Here is a 22194-nt window from a genome sequence, read left to right on the forward strand (position 1 = left end):
AAACTTTATGAAAAGGTCAATCATGATGGAACAGGCACATGCTATATTTTCATATCGCGATGCCAATAGTTTTCAATAAATCTCAGAAAAAAAAGAAAAATAACAAAATAATAGCAGAACATCCTTAACTTTGTATGAAACATTTACGTTTTTTTCTCGTTTTTCCTTCTCAAGAATTCTCATTCCGTACGTTCTACGACTTGATTATTGATTAACTCGTGTCAGTCATGAATACTAAAGCAATAAATCATGATGTTCCTCACCGGCGTGACCATCTGGTCATCGTCATGGACATGAAGGCCCCCCACGTCGATGACATCAGGTGTTGCCGGTTTAATCTCATTGATGCTGAAGTGCTCGTTGACGAGGAGGAGAGATACATCATTATAGAGATCGTTGATGGACGATATTCGCCGGTTGAAGTTCTTCTCCACGTACTCGATTTGCTCGTTCAAGTAATAATTGATCTGGAGGCCGATTACGTTCATTACGAATGTGTTTGTCAGTCTCTCCCAAAAGGTCATCCGCTGGGAGAAACTTGAGAATAGGCTCGGCATGTAGGAAGGGTTCAGGGGATTTGCAAATGGATCGAACAACCAGTCGTGCATTTTTGACGCCACAAGACCCACCACTGGGGCATCCAAGTGTTTTCCTAGGGCGATGTAACATTGAGCTGTGAATAACTGGAGAAGAAAATTATTTTAGTGACATCGGCTTTTTTGATACGGGATCGATCTTTTTAAGATCACCGGTCCTGGACTTGAGACTCGATTTTACAAATCCATTAGGTGCCGATTGGTCTTTTTTCAAAATTTTAAATATTCCATTTAATTTTCGAGATTCAAAAATTGGAATAAAATTGATTCCATCGTTATTCTACGATGAAATTACTAGTAAAAGTTTTCGAATCGGTAACAAGTTTTTGTGAAAAATTTTTACGATAAAATATACGTGTTTTTGTGAATCAATAATTTCAATTTGATAGTATATTTCCGGGCTGCTTCTTCGAAAAACATTGTAAGGATTTTTTGTAGATAATTCAATTTCCAACATGAAATTTCGGATATAATTTTGCCGTAGATTAAGCCCTTCTTGAGATAAACTCAAATTTCAAAAAATATTTTGGTCGAACTGTTAAAGACGAATGTGGAAATTTCTGCTTTTCAGTCTATATCTTGACAACGCGGGGTCTGACGCGAAAATGTCATAAGGATTTTTTGAAGAAAATTAGATGCTCTAGAATAAATGTCTTACAACATTTTTTCTATTATCACTCGTTTTTTAGATATACTCGCATCAATTGAGATAGTTAAATTCACCTGTTGCAGAAAAATCACGAAATTCTGGGTTTTACGGTCTATATCTCGGGAACAAGAAATTTGACGGGAAAATGTCATAAGGATTTTTTGGAGAAAATTAAATGCTCTAGAAAAAATGTCTCACAACATTTTTTCTATTATCACTCGATTTTTAGATATACTTGCATCAATTGAGATAGTTAAATTGACCTGTTGCAGAAAAATCACGAAATTCTGGGTTTTACGGTCTATATCTCGGGAACGAGAAATTTGACGGGGAAATGTCATAAGATTTTTTTGGAGAGAATCAAATTTCCACCAAGTAATGTCTTATAGAAATTTTTCCTATCTTCCTTCACACCCGAGATACGCCTGTATCAACACAATTATATTAATCACAATGGAAAAATCTCATCGATAAACCCGACGCTGATTTTACATAACCCGATAATTTATTCCGGATAATAAACGAGTCATCACGATAATTAGAAAGACAAATTATTGCGCATGAAATGTGAAGAGTAGACGTTTACAATTCCGCGCAGATAAATTCAAAACATTGTTACATTATTATTTAATCCCCGCCGTGTTAACAACTGTCTGTAAATGCGTTAATTATCTTATCTTTCAAAAAGACAACACGGAGATAATTATCAATGATAACTCAACAACTGCATTTTGTATCCAAAATTACTGATTTGTCACGTGTCCATATCTACAATTTTCTATTCTCTTTCAAGATCTGGACAATAACAAAATAGATTAATAGAAAAATCTAGCGGCTTTTATACAAATCTGTTGAATTGCTGTTGGAACTCTCTAGAAATTTCATGCATTTCAAATCTTTAAGTATCAGCAGTCAATAATTTGAATAGAAAAAAATGTAAAGAGAAAAGTTCTAACATAATAGAATTATGATTAATTGATTTTTGGTTATCGAATATTGAATTGTGTTTTCCACGATTTCATGACGATTTTAGAATAATTTTCAGAGAATTTTAACAGGAATTCAAACTATAATTAATAGTAATTAATTACTAATTATTATATCAAGATATTATAATTATATTGATTAAACAGTATTCCAAAATAGAATTGTCTCTTCAGTGTTCAACAATTCAGTAGCGAAGTGGTATATAGGCTGAGTTAATTATTTCAAGGTCATTTTTTATAGAAAAGTATGACAGCTACAAAAAAATGTGTTTCGTAAGGTACTGAGGTTTTGCGCGGAGCTGGGAATTGTATGAGGTGATGGCCGAATGGAATTTTAGTGGCCGCTTATTGCCTTTCTTTTCATTTATCACTTACCACCCTAGGGCAATAAAAGGACGACGTTAGGGTGCGTCGAGTGACATAAAGTTACTTTTCGGCTCATGGTGATGAAAATTATATTTTCATAGATATCTTTGAGGTTAATCGTAAGTGAAAAGAAATGCGATAAGAGGCCACTTACCTCCCTAGGGTAATAAAAGTACGGGGTAGGTCGGGCCGAGTGACATAAAGTTACTTTTCGGCACATGGTGATAAAAATTATATTTTCATAGACATCTTATCAGACATCTTTGAGGTTCATCGTTAGTGAAAAGAAAGCCGATAAGAGACCACTTACCTCCCTAGTGCTAAGAAATTACTCGGTTAGTTGGGCCTCGTAACATAAAGTAACATATGCCACACGGCATGAAAAGTATTTCATTAACATGTGTAATTAGGATCCGCGCTGTCGGCCCGGATTTTGATAAAATACGTTGTCAGAGCTTTTCAGCCCTTGTACTATAAATTTCTATTTCAGACACGCTCCATTTGCCTTAAAGGTAACTTTCCCGCACAGTGTGATGAAAAATATTGTTCGCAACTCGTGCAGAAAACTCATTTTCGCATGTGGTATTATACCACATTTCAAAATGACAAAGATCGCTTTCCGCACTTGTTACGAAATATACTATATTTTCCTTGACGTTCCAAAAATCTATGAAAAACCGATCTCGAAAAAAAAAGCACTTCATTCACAATTTTTTAATAGAATTGAGAAAATAAATATCAAAAAACATTGTAAATAATAATTACTTCGACAATGATAACATCGTACGTTCCTTTGGGGGTCCTGAGGAGTTCCTCCAGGTAAGGGGTTCCAAGGAGTTCGCAAATTTGAGTTCCAGTGTGCCTGACGAAGAAGGCCATGGAGAAACCACTGAACGTCCTGGTTTCCTCGAAGGATATATTATTCACAGCAATCGGCAAAGATCCCCGGAGGCTGATATCCCGGTAATTCGGGATGGGGTTTTTTGTGGGGAAATGGGAGACCATGTCGACACTGTGTCCACGTCTTGCCATTTCCTTCAGGAGGTTCTCCGCCAGGATGAAGTGACTCTTTCCTGGGAGAGGAAAAACCCCTAGAACTCTCAAGGCACTTGTGCCCTGGGTTTGCAGGATTAACACTCCCCCCAGGAGCAGCAGAGCCCGCAGGAACGTCATCTTCACAGAGTTCTTATAAATTTTATGTAGAAAAAACAACACAGATCAATTTTTTATAAAATTCACGTCGACTTGTAAAAACTGAAATTTATTATTTTTCTTTTCAATAAAAAAATGTTAAACTAATTCTTCAATTCGTCAATCAATGAAAAAAAATTGAAATAAATTACTGAGTACTTAATTAATTAGTTAGATCACTTTCTCCAAAGAATTCTATTTGTTTTTTTAAATTATTTATTAGTTTTCCCCGAAACACAAATTTTCTTCAGCGCAAATGTCTCAAATGGAATAGAAAGATTAGTTTCATAAATTCCTGCAGGAGAAATCTCAGCAGAATAATAACAGTAATAAAAAATAAAGATCTCTGAATATTTTTACATCAGCGATTGGCCGTCAGAACACGCGGTGCACATTGCGCAATTTTTAATCTAATTGAATTGTCCGATAAACAAATAGAATTGATGATTTAATAAGATTTCAATAGATCCTGTCAGAGTTTTGAATTTTATTAGAATTTATTAGACAGTGCGAAGTTTATGATGAAATTTTTCCATACTTGATGTCAAGTGGCGACGAGAGGATAAATTCGTGAGCAGCTCTCGCTGCTGTTTGTTACTCAACTGAACTAGTATTTGTAAATTGCTGGTATGTGGTATCTCGTGTGACGTGGCCCAGTGGTTCTCTGGCCGAGACGAGCGGTTCTCAAGGTCATTCAAGCAAAAAATTTGATCTCAAGGTCAAATAGAATAGGGCACAGGTGGACGTCATTTTGTCTTCAATTATCCATTTATTGTTGAAGAAACAATTTTCTAGTCTCAAGATCTTCTGATAAAACTGAGGGTAATCCAAATATTTCTAATTAGATATGAATTGGGCAGAGGAAGGCATGTAATCGATTTGGAGTCGACGATGTAATTGTCAAATCAATCTCGTGGTTGTGTTGTTTTATTTAAATGAAATTGGGGATTTATGGATTTAAGGAGGAAATTATTTAGTTGTGCTTCTTGGATTTGGGGACCTTCTTCGGAAGAACTCTGCTGGCACGACTGCGTAGCAGAGTGATCAGTTTGATGATTGCACATAGAATAGTGAGAGCGCACATCAACATAAATCCGTAAACATCTAATAAGTGGAATTTCCACCAGGATAGTTCAGACGCTGGTGATTTCAAGACTGGGCCACGTTTTGCTGCGTACTCAATCCAGTAAATCGCTGTGTCCAGGGGATTCATTGGCCGATCCCAGAAGAGCTCCGATACTCTCGCTATGTTTTCACTGCAAGTGCACAGAATATTAGTAGGAATAATAGGAATTCTTCAAAGAATTCTTTCATTGAGGTGTTGCTATCAACTCTATAAAATTTTGTTGGCCAAACCTGTATGTTGGATCCCTCAGGACAGTAATTATCGCATCAGTAAGTGAATCCTCGGTGAGGGCCTTCAGTTCTAGAACCACTGCAAATCCTCGGTTTGCATAGTTTCGCAAGTTCGTATATTGATCAGCAAAAAGGGGAATACCGATCAGTGGCACTTTGTAAGCGATAGCTTCCTGAGTTCCCAGGAGGCCGCCGTGAGTTATGAATGCCTTGACGTTTTTATGTTCTGGAGAGCATATAATTGGTTTGTGTATTTTTGTACTGAACGAAATATCTATAAATTTAATTGTAAAAAACAGTGAGAATGACTTGTGAACTCACTCAATACAGCAATCTGTGGAGCCCACGGTACTATCTTAACATTTTTCGACAAATCTTTAGAATGAAACTCAGGATCTCCTCTCATGAGTACTCGCACTGGTGCAATCCTCTCGAAGGACCGATAGAAAATTCTCAGTACTTCTTCGGGGAAGGATTCGAAATTGACGGTTGAGCCGAATGTAAAATATACACAGCCTTCAGTGCTCTCGTCCAACCAATCCCGCAGCTCCTGAAACTCATCTGACAAATTAACATCTTCAATTCGAGGGAAATAATCTTCTGCTATTCTCTTACAGTTGTCAGTTGCTGAGTATTATTATAAATATGGAGTCCACCGACGTCGATGATGTCCGGTGTCGCAGGCTTGATATCATTGACGCTGAAGTGCTCGTTAACCAGAACTAAGGCTACATCCTTGTACAACTCATCCAGCGATGAAATTTTCCTGCTAAAATACCTCTCCACCTGCTGACTCTCAGCCTCCATATAATAACAGAGTTGAAGACGGAATCTATTAGTGACAACAGTATTCCGCAGTCTTTCCCAGAATGTCATCCGTTGAGTGGAACTTGAAAAAAAACTCGGCATGTAGGAAGGATTTAGGGGATTTGCAAAAGCATCGAACATCCAATCCGGCAATTTCGACGTCACAACACCCACCACTGGAGCATTTAATTTCTCTCCAAATCCAATGAAACAGTGAGCCAAAAATAACTGAAAACAATTTGAATATTTCAAAATGTAGGTTGTATTTTTCACATAATTTATTATATTACTGATTATATTCAATATTTAGTGCTTATATGGGGGATTCCCCGAAAATAGTGATATCCATGTCAGTACCATGGCACTCAGATGCACTTCTGAAGCCGCAGCCGAACGATTGTAGATCGTAAAAAAAATTTAACCACATTTGTGGGGTAGTTGTGTCGTGTATATTATATTAATATATTATATTAATATATTAATATGCGATAGCATCGGCCTGTGACGTCACACTGATAAAACGTCCACTTGGCCGATACACTTTCGCATATCTTGATTGGTATGACATCTGGAGCACATTATCAAAGAGTCACGGTCGAGGCGGTCACTCCCGAATTGAGTGACGCAACCACTTCATTTTGAAGTCGACTTCAAATGAATTCAGTAATGATTCCGGTAATTGCAAGGGGGACGTTATTTCAGTGACTTCAAGCTTCAGAACCAATGACTTTACGATTTCAAATGACTCCATTTGATTTCAATTTTGTAGCCAATGATTGCAGTTAAAATTAAGTCATCGAAATCATGACTAATATAATTCAAGAGAATAATGAGGCAATTGTAATTAAACTCTTTATTAACGCACTCGTGTTTTTGTCTTTTACGCAATGCCTCGGCGATTTTAAAGGCGAATGTGTCAAGTCATGGAAAAATGTTGGTAGAGGAAATGAGGTTTTGGTTTCTTCTGCTACGCGTTTACAGAGAATAACTTTCCGCGCTAGTTACGAAATATACTATTCAAATCTCGTATTTTACAGATAGTATAATCGTGGGAATTCTATCCATTTTTGGCGGGAGAATTCAAAGAAAACTTTTTACAAATTTCTATGCATATCTACACATATATTGACCCATGTCAAAAGTGCATTTTCCGATTTTTTGGATTGTATTTCATAACACAGAAAGTTCAAACTTTCATTTTCATTTTCTCTCAAAAAATGTCAAGACAATATTTGATCGAATCTATCTCTCATCTCCACCACACGGAAAGAAATATTTAGTAAAAATTACGGAACTTTCAGTTCGCTTACCGATCACGGAATCGACTGGAAAAGTTGAAGCGATGGTATCGTAATTTTTCACAGATAATTCAGATAAAAATTACGGAACGCCGGAGAAAAACTCCGTGACTTTAGATAGAAATGACGTGACAGTTCCGTAAAAGTTCCCACAACGACATTTCGCTCCGGAATTATGGAAACGACACGTAATTCTTATTGAATATTTCCCTCCGTGCAGGATAGCCAAAAAAAAAAAAATAATTACATGAACAATTACGACATCGTACGTCCCCTTGGGTGTCTTCATCAACTCCTGGAGAACAGGTTGACCCAGCAAATCACAGACTCCAGTTCCCGCCAGTTCAACAAATTCTCTCGGATGGATAAAATTGTACTGCCTAATTTTATCGTATGTCACACTATTCGCAAAAACTGGGGCTAATCCTCGAAGGCTGATGTCACGATAATTGGGAATGGGTTTTTCTCGGGGAAAATGGGAAACCACGTCAACAGTGTGACCCCTGTGTGTCATTTCCTCGAGGAGATGTTCAGCTCCGATGGAATGACTCTTACCAGGAAATGGATAAATCGCGAGAACTCTCAAGGCACTTGCATTTTCATTGTTAATAATTAATAGAAATGCCGACAAGAAAATTGATGTAATGCCAGACATTCCACAGGGTTTTTATTTATCTGATTCTTCTCAAACGAAAGAATCAGAAGTTTATACAATGACTTTTAGGTACAACTGGTTCAACTCGTGTGAGCACTTGAGGATTATATCTTTTAGGATTGGCAAATATCAGAAAGATACTGCTTATCTCTGTCTGGACGAATTTACGCGTTTTAATATGGTGTTTTATTTGTGCAAATCAGAGGGGGGAAATTACTTAGTTGTGCTTCTTGGATTTGGGGACCTTCTTCGGAAGAACTCTGCTGGCACAACTGCATAGCAGAGTGGTCAGTTTGATGATTGCATATAGAACAGTGAGAGCGCATATCAACATGAATCCGTAAACATCTAATAAGTGTAACTTCCACCAGGATAGTTCAGTCGCTGGTGATTTCAAGACTAGGCCACGTTTTGCTGCGTACTCAATCCAGTAAATCGCTGTGTCCAGGGGATTCATTGGCCGATCCCAGAAGAGTTCCGATACTCTCGCTATGTTTTCACTGCAAGTGCACAGAATATTAGTAGGAATAATAGGAATTCTTCAAAGAATTCTTTCATTGAGGTGTTGCTATCAACTCTATGAAATTTTGTTGGCCAAACCTGTATGTTGGATCCCTCAGGACAGTAATTATCGCATCAGTAAGTGAATCCTCGGTGAGGGCCTTCAGTTCTAGAACCACTGCAAATCCTCGGTTTGCATAGTTTCGCAAGTTCGGATATTGATCACCAAAAAGGGGAATACCGATCAGTGGCACTTTGTAAGCGATAGCTTCCTGAGTTCCCAGGAGGCCGCCGTGAGTTATGAATGCCTTGACGTTTTTATGTTCTGGAGAGCATATAATTGGTGTGTGTATTTTTGTACTGAACGAAATATCTATAAATTTAATTGTAAAAAACAGTGAGAATGACTTGTGAACTCACTCAATACAGCAATCTGTGGAGCCCACGGTACTATCTTAACATTTTTTGACAGATCTTTAGAATGAACCTCGGGATCTCCTTTCATGAGTACTCGCACTGGTGCAATCCTCTCGAAGGACCGATAGAAAATTCTCAGTACTTCTTTGGGGAAGGATTCGAAATTGACGGTTGAGCCAAATGTAAAATATACACAGCCTTCAGTGCTCTCGTCCAACCAATCCTGCAGCTCCTGAAACTCATCTGACAAATTAACACCTTCAGTTCGAGGGAAATAATCTTCTGCTATTTTCTTACAGTTGTCAGTTGCTGAGTATTATTATAAATATGGAGTCCACCGATGTCGATGATGTCCGGCGTCGTAGGCTTGATATCATTGACGCTGAAGTGCTCGTTAACCAGAACTAAGGCTACATCCTTGTACAACTCATCGAGCGACGAAATTCTCCTGGCAAAATGCTTCTCCACCTGCGCAATCTGATCGGTCATGTAGTAATCAAACTGAAAACGAGTGTTCTGAACATGCAGAGTGTTCCGTAGTCTCTCCCAGAACGTCATGCGTTGCGTGGAACTCGAAAAATAACTCGCCATGTAAGAGGGATTCAGGGGATTCCCAAAACTGTCGAACAACCAATCCGGCAATTTAGATGTCACAGCACCCACCACTGGAGCATTCAATTTCTCTCCAAACGCCACATAACAGGGAGCAACAAATAACTGAAATCCATAAATAAATAAATAATTATAACCCACTTGAGAAAATTTAAAATCTCATTATTTTTCACTTAGCCAATAAACAAAAAAGAATATCTAAATCCTTTCTATGACATCAAATATCAAATATTGAATTGTTATATATATCCAAATTTTTCATAGCCTAATTAACATATTGTGTTTGTTCCGAATGGAAGCATTGCAATCGTTCGATTTTTCGATTTTCTCATTTTTCCTGGAAATTACGTCGAACTTAGAAACTTAAAAATACGAAGTTTGAGGCCCATGTGTATATGTGTAAATGGTAAATTGTTACAAAAAAAAAATAATGAAGGGGTAAATTAATCCCTAAAAATCTGAAATCTTGTCAGTTTACAGGATCTTCATCTGCGGTACTTTTCAGCCCGATCGGTGCAGCAGTTTTCTTAATATCGGCGATTGTTTTTGAAAAGTTTTTTGCAAATATCTGAGAAACTATCCAACTGATTTCTTTTTTTCAAATTCATTTAGTCGTGGCGTCACTCAATTATATATTTATTGCATCTAAATATAGAATAGATTTTTAAAGTATCAACGAAAAAAAGAATCACTTCAATAATAATGACGTCATAAGTCCCCCGGGGTGTCATCATGAGTTCCTGGAAAACCGGAAGCTCCAGCAGGTCACAGGTTTCAGCTCCTGCGATCCTCACGAAGTCCTTCATCCCGAGGAAATTAAATGATTGAAACATATCAAAAGTCGTACTATTGGGGATCGATGGCAGAATACCCCGAAGACTGATATCACGATAATTTTCCATCGGTTTATCCCTGGGAAAATGAGAAACCAAATCGACACTGTGACCCCTCCGCGCCATCGCCTGGAACAGATGCTGAATTCCGATCGCGTGACTTTTACTGGGAAATGGAAAAATCGCGAGGGCTCGCAGTGCACTTGCCCTTTCATTAATTACCGATATAAATAATAAAAAAAATAGCAATCGTGTGGGGAACATGTTTAAACGCAATTAACGTAATGAACTTCTGGGTAATTGACGAGACTAGAATGAGCTTGAAGAAATTATATCTTCACTCTCGATTGAAAATTATCTTAATGATTATTTGTTATCGTTGATACTCTCACTCATTTTTCAGACGTTATCGCATATTTTTTATTCATGACTGATAATGAAATTAAAGCCAATTAAAAAATTACGTTTCTATAAAATTAATACTCATAATATCAATATTTATACATCATAAATATTATTATTGTCACTATTATTATTATTATTATTAATATTATTATGTTGTTCTTGTCAATGTAATTTATTTATATTATTTATTTATATTTATTTATTTTTTATAAATATGAATGATAATCACGATAATTTTACAATTTTCAGACTTTTTTTTATATTAATCGATTTTTTAATTTATTAATCTGTATTAAATGATTTATTCGATTTGAACAGAGCGATTATTGTTTATTGAATATGTAATGTTTTTTTTTTGCATTTTAATGAATGAATAATGAGGGGCAATGGTCGTTATGTGGGATTGAATAAAAATAGATGTGGGGGAATTGTAGATAAATTAAGACGCAATAACGTCTGGTTTTTAAAATAATTTGAAGAAAAAAAATTAAATCTTCCGTCAATTACCGAGCGTCTTAGTCTAGCTCGGGATGAATCGAGTGGATTCGACTGATTTCGGGTGATTTTTCAAAAAGGTTATGTTTCCCACGTGAGAAAGACCTCTGGACTCAGAATTCATTGGTTTATTTTTCAAAAATTTTTTATTGGGATTAGAGGGATTTTTTACGGGGCGTGGAGAATGGTTCGGTATTTGATATATCTGTCGTATATTGGCACTCGGTACAGGTAATTATGACTTTATTAATTAGAAATCAATAACGGAGCGACAAACTCGGGCAAGTGCATTTTTTTCAAAGCCATATTTTCGCCGATATCTCGGAATTGAAAGAACATAGCGATTTTTTTGAATAAACATTTTTTGTAGATAAAGGTGAGAGCTAAAAAAAAGGTATTTATGAAAATTTCGTTATCTTCTTGTAATTTTGAGAAATCGGCGAAAAACCGGGCTTGAAAAAAATTACATTTTGGTTTACCACTTGGTAACAGAAATTTGATGAGTTTTTTTTAAAGAGTTTTTGGTTTATAGGGGAGCAGCTAAACAAATTGGATGTGAGAGACTTATGGACATTGATACCATCCAAGGGGCTTTGGAGACATGTTTGTATGCGAATATTCAACCTAGGAGTATAAAAAAACCCGTCGTATACACATCCAGCAGGTGAGTGGTAATTTTTTCCATTTTTTGGAGTATAACAATCCATTCTTTTTTTTTTCTATCAAACGACAGGTGCTTTAACGTTTAATCGTCGCTCAACAACAATAAGACTGAAAATATATCCTGAGAAATCCTGAGAAATCCTGAGAATATATTAAAATAATTGCTCTTCACTAAATAGTCTCAATAAGAAATTCCTTAGACAGTGAAAATGCACCATTATAAAATTATTAACAAATCGAAATTTAAGAGATGTCTTTGAACAAATTATTGAAGATATTTTTAGAACTGATGCAGGGGTGCATGCTCTCAATTCCACTGCCCACGTGGACCTGGAGCACCCGGAGGGGACGATCTACGACACGGAAAGAATAATTCGCAAATCGAATTTATATTTCGCGAGGTGCGGACATGAAATTCGTCTGACGAAAATTCTTCCTGTTACCGATGAGTTCAACGCGAGGAGATCTGCACGGTCGAGGGAATATCTGTATCGTTTTGGAATAGCCAAGAGGGATAATGAGAATAGGATACCGATTGCTGAATTAGGGAGGTCCTGGCATGTGCGGTGAGCTCATAAAATCATTTCAGTTAAAAAAAAAACAGGTCGAACATCTGGGTTTTATTAATTATTCATTTATCCTGAAAACTATCGATTTGAGGTCAAAATGTCAGGGGAATTTCTTGCAGCTGATTGAATTTCCCATGAGAAAGGTCATTACATGTTTTCTCTTAAAATCCATAGTTTTTGAAATATAATCGATATTTGATCGATTTAAAATTCGACGCATCTCATTTATTTTCGCATTATCGAATTAAATTAGTCATTTATCTCGAGAATTATTGGCTCCAGGGGAAAAAGTTACAAGACTTTTGTTGTAGCTAATTAAATTTCCCACAAAAAAGGTTCTTAATTCTTTTTTCTACAATCAATACTCTTTCAGATTCATTGACATTTTTGTGAGATGAAATCTGTGAATTCTGAATTATATAACTCTATTAATGTATTTAATTAGCTCTAGAGTTTAATTAATATTAAAAATTTCTTCTAGAGGCGAAAATATAGATATCGACGCTCTTCGCCGGGCGATTCCCCTGTTCCTGGGCCGAAAGAACTTCGAATCTTTCGCAGCGAAGAACCGCACGAATCGAGAGATAAGTTACGTTCGAACACTGACAACTTTAAATCTCGAAGAGATTCCCTCGTTGATGCCCCAGGATCCCCTCTCCGAAAACTTCACCTTCTGGCAGATAAATGTCGCAGCCCAGTCCTTCCTCTACAATCAGGTGCGGAGGATCGTCGGTGCCCTCATCGGAGTAGCTTCTGGGACCATCACAGAACGAGATATTAAATTCATGCTGCAAGTGCCCAATAACCAGCACTGGATCAGTGCACTCCAGATGGCTCCTCCTCAGGGACTCTATCTTAAATCCGTTAATTATGACGAGGAAGAGATGCAGACGAAGTTTATTATCCCTCACGTGCCCAATACCGAAGTACCAAAGAGGAAAATCTACTCAATACTCAGTTAATCGTCAATTTTCTGCTGAAAAGTCGAGAACTTTTGATAAATCTACTGAATTTATCCTCAAGAATTTAGACAATTCGAACTGTTGATGAATTTTATTCAACTCAATCTTCAAAATAAGACGGCAAAAAGTTGACCAATATAGAAAATAATATTAATTAGAAAAATGGATTTCTCGAGTCAAATCGCGAATCGAAAAAAATTCCTGAGACCCACAAAAACGATTTTGACGAATTTTTTGGGTGAAAAATTTGAAATAAAAGAGGGAGAAGCGATGGAGAAGTTAGGCGAGGGATTTGCCTTCGTCGTGGATGAAAAACCAGACCTGCAGGTGGCTGAAGTGGCACCTGGGGTGTTCCTGAGCTCTCAAGATCCCGTTTTCTCGCTGGAGATTTTAAAAAACCTGGAAATCAGAAATATTTTGAGTCTGGGAATCGAGCCGCACGTGAAATTCGAAGGAATTTCCTACTCCTTCGTTGATATGCTCGATGTTCCGGAGTTCGGAATCCTGGAGGCCATGGATAATTGCCTCGAAGTGATTAGAAATCGTCGAGGTAATATTCTGGTGCACTGCAATGCTGGAGTCTCACGATCTGCCACTGTTGCAATTGCTTATCTGATGGAGGAGGGCATGAGTTTCCCCGAGGCATTCAACAAAGTGAGAAGTGTGAGACCTTGTGCAAGACCCAATGAGGGATTTATTAAACAGTTAAAGGACATGGAAAAGAAAAAGACCGAAGAAAAATACTAAAAATAGATAAAAATTATTATAAAATAGTTTAAACGAATGTAATAAATTAAACAAAATAATAAAACTATAAGAAAGTAATAAAATGGAAAAATTATTTCACCTTGGAATTTTTTTTTCATTCTTCAATCCACTGGTTGGAATTTTATTGTTATAAAAAATCAAATAATTAAATTTGAGGGACTGATATTGAACAATAAATCTGATAATTGTTTAACAACAGTTGATTGATTTATTTACTCGTATCGACATTATACTAGTATTATAATAGTTCTCATGATTAATTTTATGATAATTGCCAGCTTACAGTAATCCACCATTACATCATATTTATATTATGTATAATAATTACAGTTCTATACGAAATTACTTAAAAAATTGATAAAATTTTTCATCTCCTCTCGTGCACATTTGATATTCTCAGCGAATAATTTCAGCGATCACTCCTACAATCAATTCTTTGATTGATCGATCAGTTAATTAATCCCATGATGGTGGAACGTAGGTCGTTTCATTAGGCTTATAAAAATTGGCTGAAAATCTAGAAAATACCTTAGAATACACTTGATCATTATGACAAAAATTTTTAATCTATCAATTTTCCCATTGGGATTCTATCATTATTCACCTTCACATGCACACGTACACAATCTCTCATGATTAATAAAACCTATTGTTCATTTAATTCATTAATTTCTCATTCATAATATTCGGCATATGTTGGCTACTTGAAGAGCATTTTTTTTTTTTTCATTTTCACCTTTTCTCCTGTCGCCATTAGTATTATTCGTTACTTAGTACACGGTGAATATTTCATTTATGTAATCAATTATATAATATATATCCATATACATAATTACTAATATTCACATTCCTCCAACAATTGAAAAAATGAGCTGTCCTCGAAGAAAATAGACAAGGCACTTTTTAACAGAATAAGTAGATTATCATAATTTTCTTTAATTTTTTTTGTCGATCTCTCTCACTTCTTTTTCTCTTTTAGTCATTATTTTATCAACTAGTTGGCCTCATTAGACGTATGCGATTTTATCAGTACAATGATTATTTCATGTTTCAATTCATCTTGTGGTTTTTCCATAAATTTTCTCAATAATAAATACAAAAGGCTCTCGAAAACAAAAGTAGAACAAAATAATTCCACAAAAATAATAACAAAAAGGGAAAAATGCAATTTTATGTACAAAAAAATTCGTTGCTCGAGGAAAATTAATTTCAACAAACAAGAGAAATATAATATAATGCCACGAGGGATTTTCCAACGTCGAAGCCACAGTCTTAAGTACAATATATCTGTAGAGAAAAGGCATTTGGGAAAATAATTCCATTGCATTTTTACTACAGATACATGAACAGGCGAGAAAAATATCTGACAATCATCAAATTTCAATTGAAGAGTAAATAAACGAGATGTCTGGTTTTTCTATAGCAAAAATCATTCGATGTCCAATTGAGTGGCCAGGGTCATTAATTCAGATGTGCAGCAGCGTTCAGCAATGGATGAGGGAAGGTATAAAAAAATGGAAAATATATTTCCAGTTTTTTCAGAAAAAATCGAGCCAAGAATGACAATTTCTCATTCGATTTTTTTTTTTGTTTCGTTAGAGGAAAGTTTACCTTTTGTTTTTCTTTCTTAATCGAGATTAACGTTTGCCCCAGGGGCCCTCAGGTGCAGAGACTGGCACCTGATTGGAGTCGTGACCAACGAATGTCGGGAAATCAGCAACACTGGCTGTATCAGGGGCACTCTTGGGGGGATTCTGCTCCCAGGGTGCACCCTTCACCACAAAACCAGAGTCTGATTCACTGCCACGTGGACGTTCCGATTCCCGTTTGTTGCCGCGAGTCAGCGAGTGGCGCATCTGCCACTCCTCAAGGTCTTGAAGCTGAAGAAAAAAATATATTTCAACTCACGTCCTCCTCACCTCCTCTCCACCACAAAAATTCCCTAAAGACCTTGTAAAATTCGACAAATCGAATTCCACTTTTATAAATACGCATTAATCTCAAAAACCCTTGATTTTAGGAATCAACACCAAGAGACCTTTTCTCTGGAAAATTTCATCGCCCAGAAAAAAGTCCTTGAGCATTTTTCCCTGAGACCTCTTATTTTCTGAATAATTCAATAATTAAAAAGGGAATAGGAATAAAAAAAACTTACGTATTCATGTGCAAGTGTGAGCAAATGTTCCTTAGCCTCTACGACGTTCTCCTCAGGTCCAATGATAGTGACAAGATCAAGATCCTCGTCCCTCCTCCTGGGGAACTTGATCTCCACCTTGTACTCATCCATGATCCTCTTGATATTCTTCCCCCTTGCCCCAATGAGCCTGGCGTGAACAGCAGAATCAATAAAAATCTCCTCCTTATTAAGTTCATTCAATGCATTAACAATCTTCATGATTTCATCCTTGGCCTCATGGGCATTCTTCTCAAACCCAGTAATAGTGATAATGTGTTCATCAGGATCGCCCTTCCTGGGGAAATTAACCTGCACATCGTGATCAGTCCTGATTCTCTTGATGACAGCTCCCCCACGTCCAATGATCTTGGGATGATACTCCGGATCAATTTCAATCTTAACTTCATAAGACTTGAGGACCCTCTCCTGTTTCTTGGCCTCTAGATCATTGACCCTTTCCAAGATGGCCTCCTTAGCCTCCTGGGCGTTGACAGGTGTACCAATGATTTTAATGAAGTCCAGCTTCTCTTCAGCAGAGGACAAAATAATATGGACATCGTACTTAGACATAAGAACCCTGACATCCCTACCAGACTTTCCAATAATCAATCTATGAAGATCGAAGGGCACAGGCACCTCGACAGTAACAGGTACAAGATCAAGAAGAGCGTTCTTCGCACTCTCAACATTTTTGGGTTGTCCTCTGATCCTGATAATGTCACAAGCAGGTGTCTCCTTGACTTCACCATTCTCTCCACCCTCACCATTAACCTGATGCTCCTCCTGCTCCTCCCTGTGCATCTCCCTCTCGGGGAATTTTATCTGAACATCGAACTCTGAAGTTATCGTCTGGACTTTGCACCCCTTGGCCCCCATGACAGTGCGATGATGCACCTGAGGAATAATACACTCGACAGTCACCATTGACTCCAACTCCTGAACAATTTCTTTCATCCTCTGCTTGGCAGCCTCGATGCACTCCTTGGCACCCTTGAGAATAACTCGATCAGACTCAACCCCAGCCCTGGGAAATGATATCTGCACTCCACCACAATCATCAGCAATTCTGTACAAGACACCTCCCCTCCTGGCAACAAAATGCCTGTGATGCTTAGGATCAATCTGCATCTCATCCTCAACGATATTATCAATCTCCCTGATAATCGTCTCTAGTTTCTCCTTAGCCTTCTCCACAGCCTCCTTCTTCCCAATAATCGTGATAGTCTCCGAGTCCTCGTCCTTATCAGTAGGGAAAATCACCCTCGCCCCAGTGGACTCTCGAATTTTCTTCACATTCGCTCCCTGTCTGCCAATAATAAATTTATGATACACTGGATTCGCCCTGACAACATCAGAGAAACTCGACAGCTCTTTCTCATGGATCTGCTCGAGGAGTTGTTGCTTCGCCTTCTCGACGTCCTCCTTGAGCCCTCTTATGGTGACCTTGTCACTCTTACTGTCAGCCGGTGGAAATTTAATAGCCACACCCCCGCAGTCCTCCATTATCGAGTGAATTAATTTACCACCAGTTCCAATCAATGTGTTGTAGTACTTGGGGGAAATAGTCACCTCCTCCTCAACGATATTCGATAATTCATTCTGAATCTTCTGGATCATATCCCTGGCTAGCTCTACGTTCTCCTTTTTTCCAGTTATGGTGATGACGTCGTTGTCATCAATCTCTGCAGGAAAATCGATCTTGGTCTGTGTTTCTTCCTTTATTCTCCTCAGGTTGGCACCTCCTTTTCCAATCACAAATCTATGCAATTGCTTGAAGATGGGAAGCTCAATCACATGACAATTCTCATCCAACTTCTTCACGAGTTTCATCAGATACTTGTGGCACCTGTCCACATCCAACTTGGGTCCACGAATCTTCACAATGTCCCCCTCCTCAGGCCCTGGAATCGTGATCTGAACGTAATTGAATTTATCCCTGATCTCCTTAATGGTCAGCCCCTTCATCCCAATTATACTAGCATAATGTCTCTGATCGATGATCACGTCCTTCTCCTTCTCATTCTCCAGCTTCTTCACCATCTCCGTCAGCTGAGCCTCAGCCTCTCTCACCCCTGACTCCTTCCCCTCAATCCTGATCATATTCTGTCCATCAGCCTCGAAGATATTGAGCACTACGTCATTCTCCTCCTTGAGACGATTAACATTAGCCCCATTCTTACCAATAATATGCTTGAAGTACCTGGGATCGACCTTCAGCTCGACAAAAGTCAATTTATTGATGAGATCTTGGACATGGGCCTCGACGTGTTCCCTGGCCTTCTCAACGTCCTCGGGGGGTCCCTCGATTTTAATTTTATCGACATTAGCAGTAAATCCGATATTAACTTTTGGCAAATCCTGAGTTATTTTGTTGATATTCTCTCCTTTTCTTCCAATGATGTACTTGTGAATCCAGGAAGGCGCCTCAATCGTCACAGTCCTAACAGAATTGGCTTTCTCATAGACTTTATCAAGAGCCTGGCCCAATTTCTCCTGCGGTCCCCGGAGGGTGATTGTCCCTGTGGGTGAGTCTGCTGGTGGCATCTCAACGGATACACCAGTGAGCTGGAGTATCTCAGCAATAGTGCTGTTCCGGTGGCCAATGACGTATTTATGCTGGCTCTTGGGCACCTCAACGGAGACCGATGAGCACCTCTTCTCCATATTCTTGTAGATCTCCTCGATCATTCTCTTGGCGACATTAACACCGTCTTTCTCACCAGCTATCGTGATCTCGTCATTCTGCACTGATGGCGGTGGAATGTTGATTCTAGCTCCAGTCTCCGAGATCATGGAGGTGAGATTTTCGTCGTGGGCACCTCTGATAAATGGATGATAAATCTTGGGTACAGTGACACGCTCGAAGGCCTTGCGTGACTGCTCGTCAGATATAACTCGCATCTCGTGCTCTGCTTTTTCAATTCCCTCTTTGGTACCAGTTATCGTGATAATGTCACTCTGAACGTCTACGGATGGTATATTTATCTTAGTGGCTGTTGCTTTCTCCAGCTCATTGAGACGCTGTCGCAGTTTACCCAGGATCCAGCGGTGATGCTCCTTGGGTATATTTATCTGCTTGTTGGTCTGCGTCTGGAATGTCGCGAGGATTCTTCTCCTGGCGTCCAGCACTTCGTTCTGCTTTCCCGTCAGGACAAATGTCAATACTTGATTCTTGGAGGATGACATCTCGATGTGCGTGTGTGTCTCTTTCATTATTGCTTGACACGTTCGCATTGATTCACCCTCGCCAAATTTATTGCTGTGGTCGAATTTACGCTCCTCCATTGGCACGTGGAACACCTGCGTCACGTGAGACGAACCCACACGCATACGATCATTCATTTTGGGAAGGGTTGGGGTTATTGAGTTACTTCCTGAGCCCGGAAGCTCTGGGAATGTCTCGTCGTACGTGGGGGGCTCGTACGCCGTTCCCTCCTCCGTTGCTGACTGCTGCTGCTGCATACTGAAGGTTGAGAGTGTCCTGGATCGTGCCGAGTCTTTACAGTAGCACTGAAATTTATCCTTTATTTTAATCAACTCCGTCCCATCACTTTTCACGATTTCTCCATTCTTTTTTTTCCAAATCTCTTTTTTCCAAATTTCTGTTGCGAAGTGGTACACTAGGATAAGTTCATTTTTTTCAGACACCCGTTTTTCTTCAGTATCTTGAAATTAATGGAAGATAACGATTTTTACATTATGACCTTTCTTGTAGCTCTTATTCTTTTTTATAAAAAATGTTCGGATACTAAATTCGATATGTCTCTTTAATTCCGAGATATTGGACCAAAACTGGGAGTGAAAGAATGCACTTATCCTCGTTTACTATTTCGCTATTGATTTTGTCATTTATTTTATGATTTTATGAATTGTGTGTCTGATTTTCTTAGGAAAGTCGAGGGAATTCATGAGAATTCAGAATTTTCGGAATTAGGGACGATCGAAAATCAATTTTTTATCCGTTATTTTACCAATATTTAAATAAAAATAGAGGAAATCGGGAATTGTATTAATATAATTATATCTGATTGAAATTGAAAGAAAAGGGACAAGTTTTATCGCTTCTCCTCGTGAATAAATTGTCTTTTGAAGAAGAAATTGAGTTCTCAAATCGCCGAAGTGTTGTCACAGCTGAAATTATTGGGGAAATGAATTTGTTTATTTTTTCTGGGTATCGCAGAGCCCCAGTTTTTTCAGGTATTATTTTTCATTATAGGAGTACGATAAGACCGACGAAATGATCGATTTATTCCAAAAACTATCGACTCCTGATAAAAACGTTGAAGAACGTTTTTGTGGCGGATTAAATTTCCGACAAGAAAAATCTCTTACTATTTTCACGTAAAATCGATAGTTTTTGAGATAAATCGATATTTGATAAAATTGTCAAATTTGACATATGTCCCATCGCCATTTCGCTGGTGAATAGTAAAATGGGAAAATCATTTATTCCGACCCGTTTGAAATCAAATCAATTCTAACGAATGAATTAATCAGTTCAGTGGTAATATGACAGGAAACGTCAGTTTTCGATAAAAGACGGCAGCAATTTGGAGCGCAACATGAAAAATAGAGAGTAAATCCAAAACCCTTGAAAACGAAGAAATGACGACACACCCTAATCTCTAAAACTTCACTCCAAAGTCCACGAGATAGAGTATAAACCCGAAAAAAAAACTTCACACAACCCAAATGCCACTATCTTCTTCCAGCGATAACCACCCGCATGTGAGAAAAAAAAAAGGCCGAGAGGTGACAGAAAATAGTAAAAATGAGTAAAATCCAGTGAAAAAAAAGAATGATGAGTGTACGACCTGGAGTTATTGAAATGAATAATAAAATGAGTGGAAATGGAGTGATTGGAGGGCCGCAGATATAACAACCATATGGAATGATGGAGAATTTTTCCCTTCCTTCACATCTCTCGGGGCTTTGACACGTCACGAGAACGGTAACCTCTTCCCATCGCCACGACCTTTTTGTCTACGTAATCTGGGAGTGAAATGGGCACAAAAATGATGAAAATTGTCCGATCCCAGGGCTCGACGATTGACCTCGGGGCGAAATTAGTCGTTCGGGGGATTATTTTTTTTTTAAATTATTGAAATTGTCTACTTACTGTACCGTATTTGAGAAGTCCGGTGGAATAAGGAAACACTTATTACGTCGCCAGCTTACTGTTGAATCCTGGAAATAAATATTTTTGAGGTTTTAATCGAGTGGCGGGGTTGGCACGGCCCGGGTACTGCCGATTTCAGGGGTTTTGAGGGCTCGTTAATTGAATTAGCAGTTTTTTTTTTACTGAGATGGGACTCGGGAGATGGGAGAGACGACTTTCCTTACCGGTAACGCAAAGTGAAATGAGAAGTACAGTGAGACGAGCGCCACTGCTGCAGCCCCAGAGTTTTTCTTTTTTTTTTCTCTCTTTTCGGCGCTCGTTTTTTGGGGCTTTGATGTTTTTTTTTGGGGGAAATTCTGGGGAAAACACTAGGGTGGGGAAATTCTGGGGAATTGCAGGGGAGTGGTGGTTTGGCGAATTGGGAAAGTGGGGGAAATTCGAGGGGAATGTGTTTTCTTTTTATTTGTCTTTTTTTTGTGATCGGCTTTTTTGGAATTTGATTTTTCCAGGAAAATTTTTTGGGGAAATTTGTAATTTGGGGATGATTAGGATAGGGGGAAAAATGAGGGGAATATTTTCTTTTTTTTCAGGGGACGGAATGTAAAAACTTTAGTGCAGGGAAATCCTGGGTGGACTCAGATAAATTCACAGGGAAAGTTAAGATTTTAAGGAAAATTAGGACCAAGTAGGAAAATTCGAGGGGGAGGTTTTTTCTTTTTAATTATCTTCGCCCGTTTGATGATTGGTTTTTTGGGAATTTGATTTTTCTG

The 22194-nt window shown here is 38.1% G+C and overlaps 6 protein-coding genes across 7 annotated transcripts in view; 2 read left to right on the forward strand and 4 right to left on the reverse strand.

Moving 5' to 3' along the window:
- The window catches only part of LOC105263035 (UDP-glucuronosyltransferase 1-9), a 13125-nt gene extending 8697 nt beyond the window's left edge, over positions 1-4428 (reverse strand). The window contains exons 1-3 of one of the 2 annotated variants that reach the window (XM_011298990.1): positions 4327-4428; positions 3363-3782; positions 264-683 (exon numbers count right to left, since the gene is read on the reverse strand). In XM_011298990.1, coding sequence (XP_011297292.1) covers positions 264-683; positions 3363-3770 — 828 coding nt within the window. In that variant the 5' untranslated portion in view covers positions 3771-3782; positions 4327-4428. The remainder of the gene's footprint in view (positions 1-263; positions 684-3362; positions 3783-4326) is intronic. The other variant, XM_011298991.1, reaches the window with a different exon arrangement.
- A 42-nt stretch (positions 4429-4470) lies between these two features.
- Positions 4471-7914, reverse strand: LOC105263037 (UDP-glucuronosyltransferase 2B31-like). Its single transcript, XM_011298993.1, has 5 exons — positions 7497-7914; positions 5760-6179; positions 5466-5694; positions 5145-5370; positions 4471-5044 (listed from the first exon to the last, which is right to left on the reverse strand). The coding sequence occupies exons 1-5, from the start codon at positions 7902-7904 to the stop codon at positions 4762-4764; spliced, it is 1566 nt and encodes a 521-aa protein (XP_011297295.1). The 5' UTR covers positions 7905-7914; the 3' UTR covers positions 4471-4761.
- On the reverse strand, positions 7903-10632 carry LOC105263036 (UDP-glucuronosyltransferase 2B14). The gene is made up of 5 exons (XM_011298992.1): positions 10127-10632; positions 9120-9539; positions 8826-9054; positions 8505-8730; positions 7903-8404 (listed from the first exon to the last, which is right to left on the reverse strand). Exons 1-5 carry the CDS (start codon positions 10529-10531, stop codon positions 8122-8124), a joined length of 1563 nt encoding a protein of 520 aa, XP_011297294.1. The 5' UTR covers positions 10532-10632; the 3' UTR covers positions 7903-8121.
- Positions 10633-11099: 467 nt separating this feature from the next.
- LOC105263038 (tRNA pseudouridine synthase-like 1) lies at positions 11100-13377 on the forward strand. The gene is made up of 4 exons (XM_011298994.1): positions 11100-11398; positions 11700-11831; positions 12115-12396; positions 12881-13377. The coding sequence occupies exons 1-4, from the start codon at positions 11352-11354 to the stop codon at positions 13359-13361; spliced, it is 942 nt and encodes a 313-aa protein (XP_011297296.1). The 5' UTR covers positions 11100-11351; the 3' UTR covers positions 13362-13377.
- A 233-nt stretch (positions 13378-13610) lies between these two features.
- On the forward strand, positions 13611-14141 carry LOC105263039 (dual specificity protein phosphatase 19). Its single transcript, XM_011298995.1, has one exon. It carries the CDS (start codon positions 13632-13634, stop codon positions 14106-14108), a length of 477 nt encoding a protein of 158 aa, XP_011297297.1. The 5' UTR covers positions 13611-13631; the 3' UTR covers positions 14109-14141.
- A 1599-nt stretch (positions 14142-15740) lies between these two features.
- Dp1 (satellite-binding protein 1 Dp1) lies at positions 15741-21733 on the reverse strand. Its single transcript, XM_011298997.1, has 4 exons — positions 21649-21733; positions 21425-21492; positions 16285-19815; positions 15741-16009 (listed from the first exon to the last, which is right to left on the reverse strand). The coding sequence occupies exons 3-4, from the start codon at positions 19765-19767 to the stop codon at positions 15767-15769; spliced, it is 3726 nt and encodes a 1241-aa protein (XP_011297299.1). The 5' UTR covers positions 19768-19815; positions 21425-21492; positions 21649-21733; the 3' UTR covers positions 15741-15766.
- Between the last annotated feature and the right edge of the window lie 461 nt (positions 21734-22194).

This window comes from Fopius arisanus, unplaced genomic scaffold, assembly GCF_000806365.1.
Source record: "Fopius arisanus strain USDA-PBARC FA_bdor unplaced genomic scaffold, ASM80636v1 scaffold00012, whole genome shotgun sequence".
NCBI classification, from domain to species: domain Eukaryota; kingdom Metazoa; phylum Arthropoda; class Insecta; order Hymenoptera; family Braconidae; genus Fopius; species Fopius arisanus.

Excerpts from the sequence above, each read along its gene's own strand:
- LOC105263037 (XM_011298993.1), bottom strand. The coding sequence starts at position 7,904 with ATGTCTGGCATTACATCAATTTTCTTGTCGGCATTTCTATTAATTATT. Across the intron at positions 5,695-5,759 it reads ATACTCAGCAACTGACAACT|GAGCTGCGGGATTGGTTGGA; the intron begins GTAAGAGAATAG and ends GATGAGTTTCAG. Across the intron at positions 5,371-5,465 it reads TCCACAGATTGCTGTATTGA|AACATAAAAACGTCAAGGCA; the intron begins GTGAGTTCACAA and ends TATGCTCTCCAG.
- LOC105263036 (XM_011298992.1), bottom strand. The coding sequence starts at position 10,531 with ATGTTCCCCACACGATTGCTATTTTTTTTATTATTTATATCGGTAATT. Across the intron at positions 9,540-10,126 it reads ATGACGTCATTATTATTGAA|TTATTTGTTGCTCCCTGTTA; the intron begins GTGATTCTTTTT and ends TATGGATTTCAG. Across the intron at positions 8,731-8,825 it reads TCCACAGATTGCTGTATTGA|AACATAAAAACGTCAAGGCA; the intron begins GTGAGTTCACAA and ends TATGCTCTCCAG.
- LOC105263038 (XM_011298994.1), top strand. The coding sequence starts at position 11,352 with ATGGTTCGGTATTTGATATATCTGTCGTATATTGGCACTCGGTACAG. Across the intron at positions 11,399-11,699 it reads TATATTGGCACTCGGTACAG|GGGAGCAGCTAAACAAATTG; the intron begins GTAATTATGACT and ends TTTGGTTTATAG. Across the intron at positions 11,832-12,114 it reads GTCGTATACACATCCAGCAG|AACTGATGCAGGGGTGCATG; the intron begins GTGAGTGGTAAT and ends AGATATTTTTAG.
- LOC105263039 (XM_011298995.1), top strand. The coding sequence starts at position 13,632 with ATGGAGAAGTTAGGCGAGGGATTTGCCTTCGTCGTGGATGAAAAACCA.
- Dp1 (XM_011298997.1), bottom strand. The coding sequence starts at position 19,767 with ATGCAGCAGCAGCAGTCAGCAACGGAGGAGGGAACGGCGTACGAGCCC. Across the intron at positions 16,010-16,284 it reads TCACACTTGCACATGAATAC|CTTCAAGACCTTGAGGAGTG; the intron begins GTAAGTTTTTTT and ends TTTTTTCTTCAG.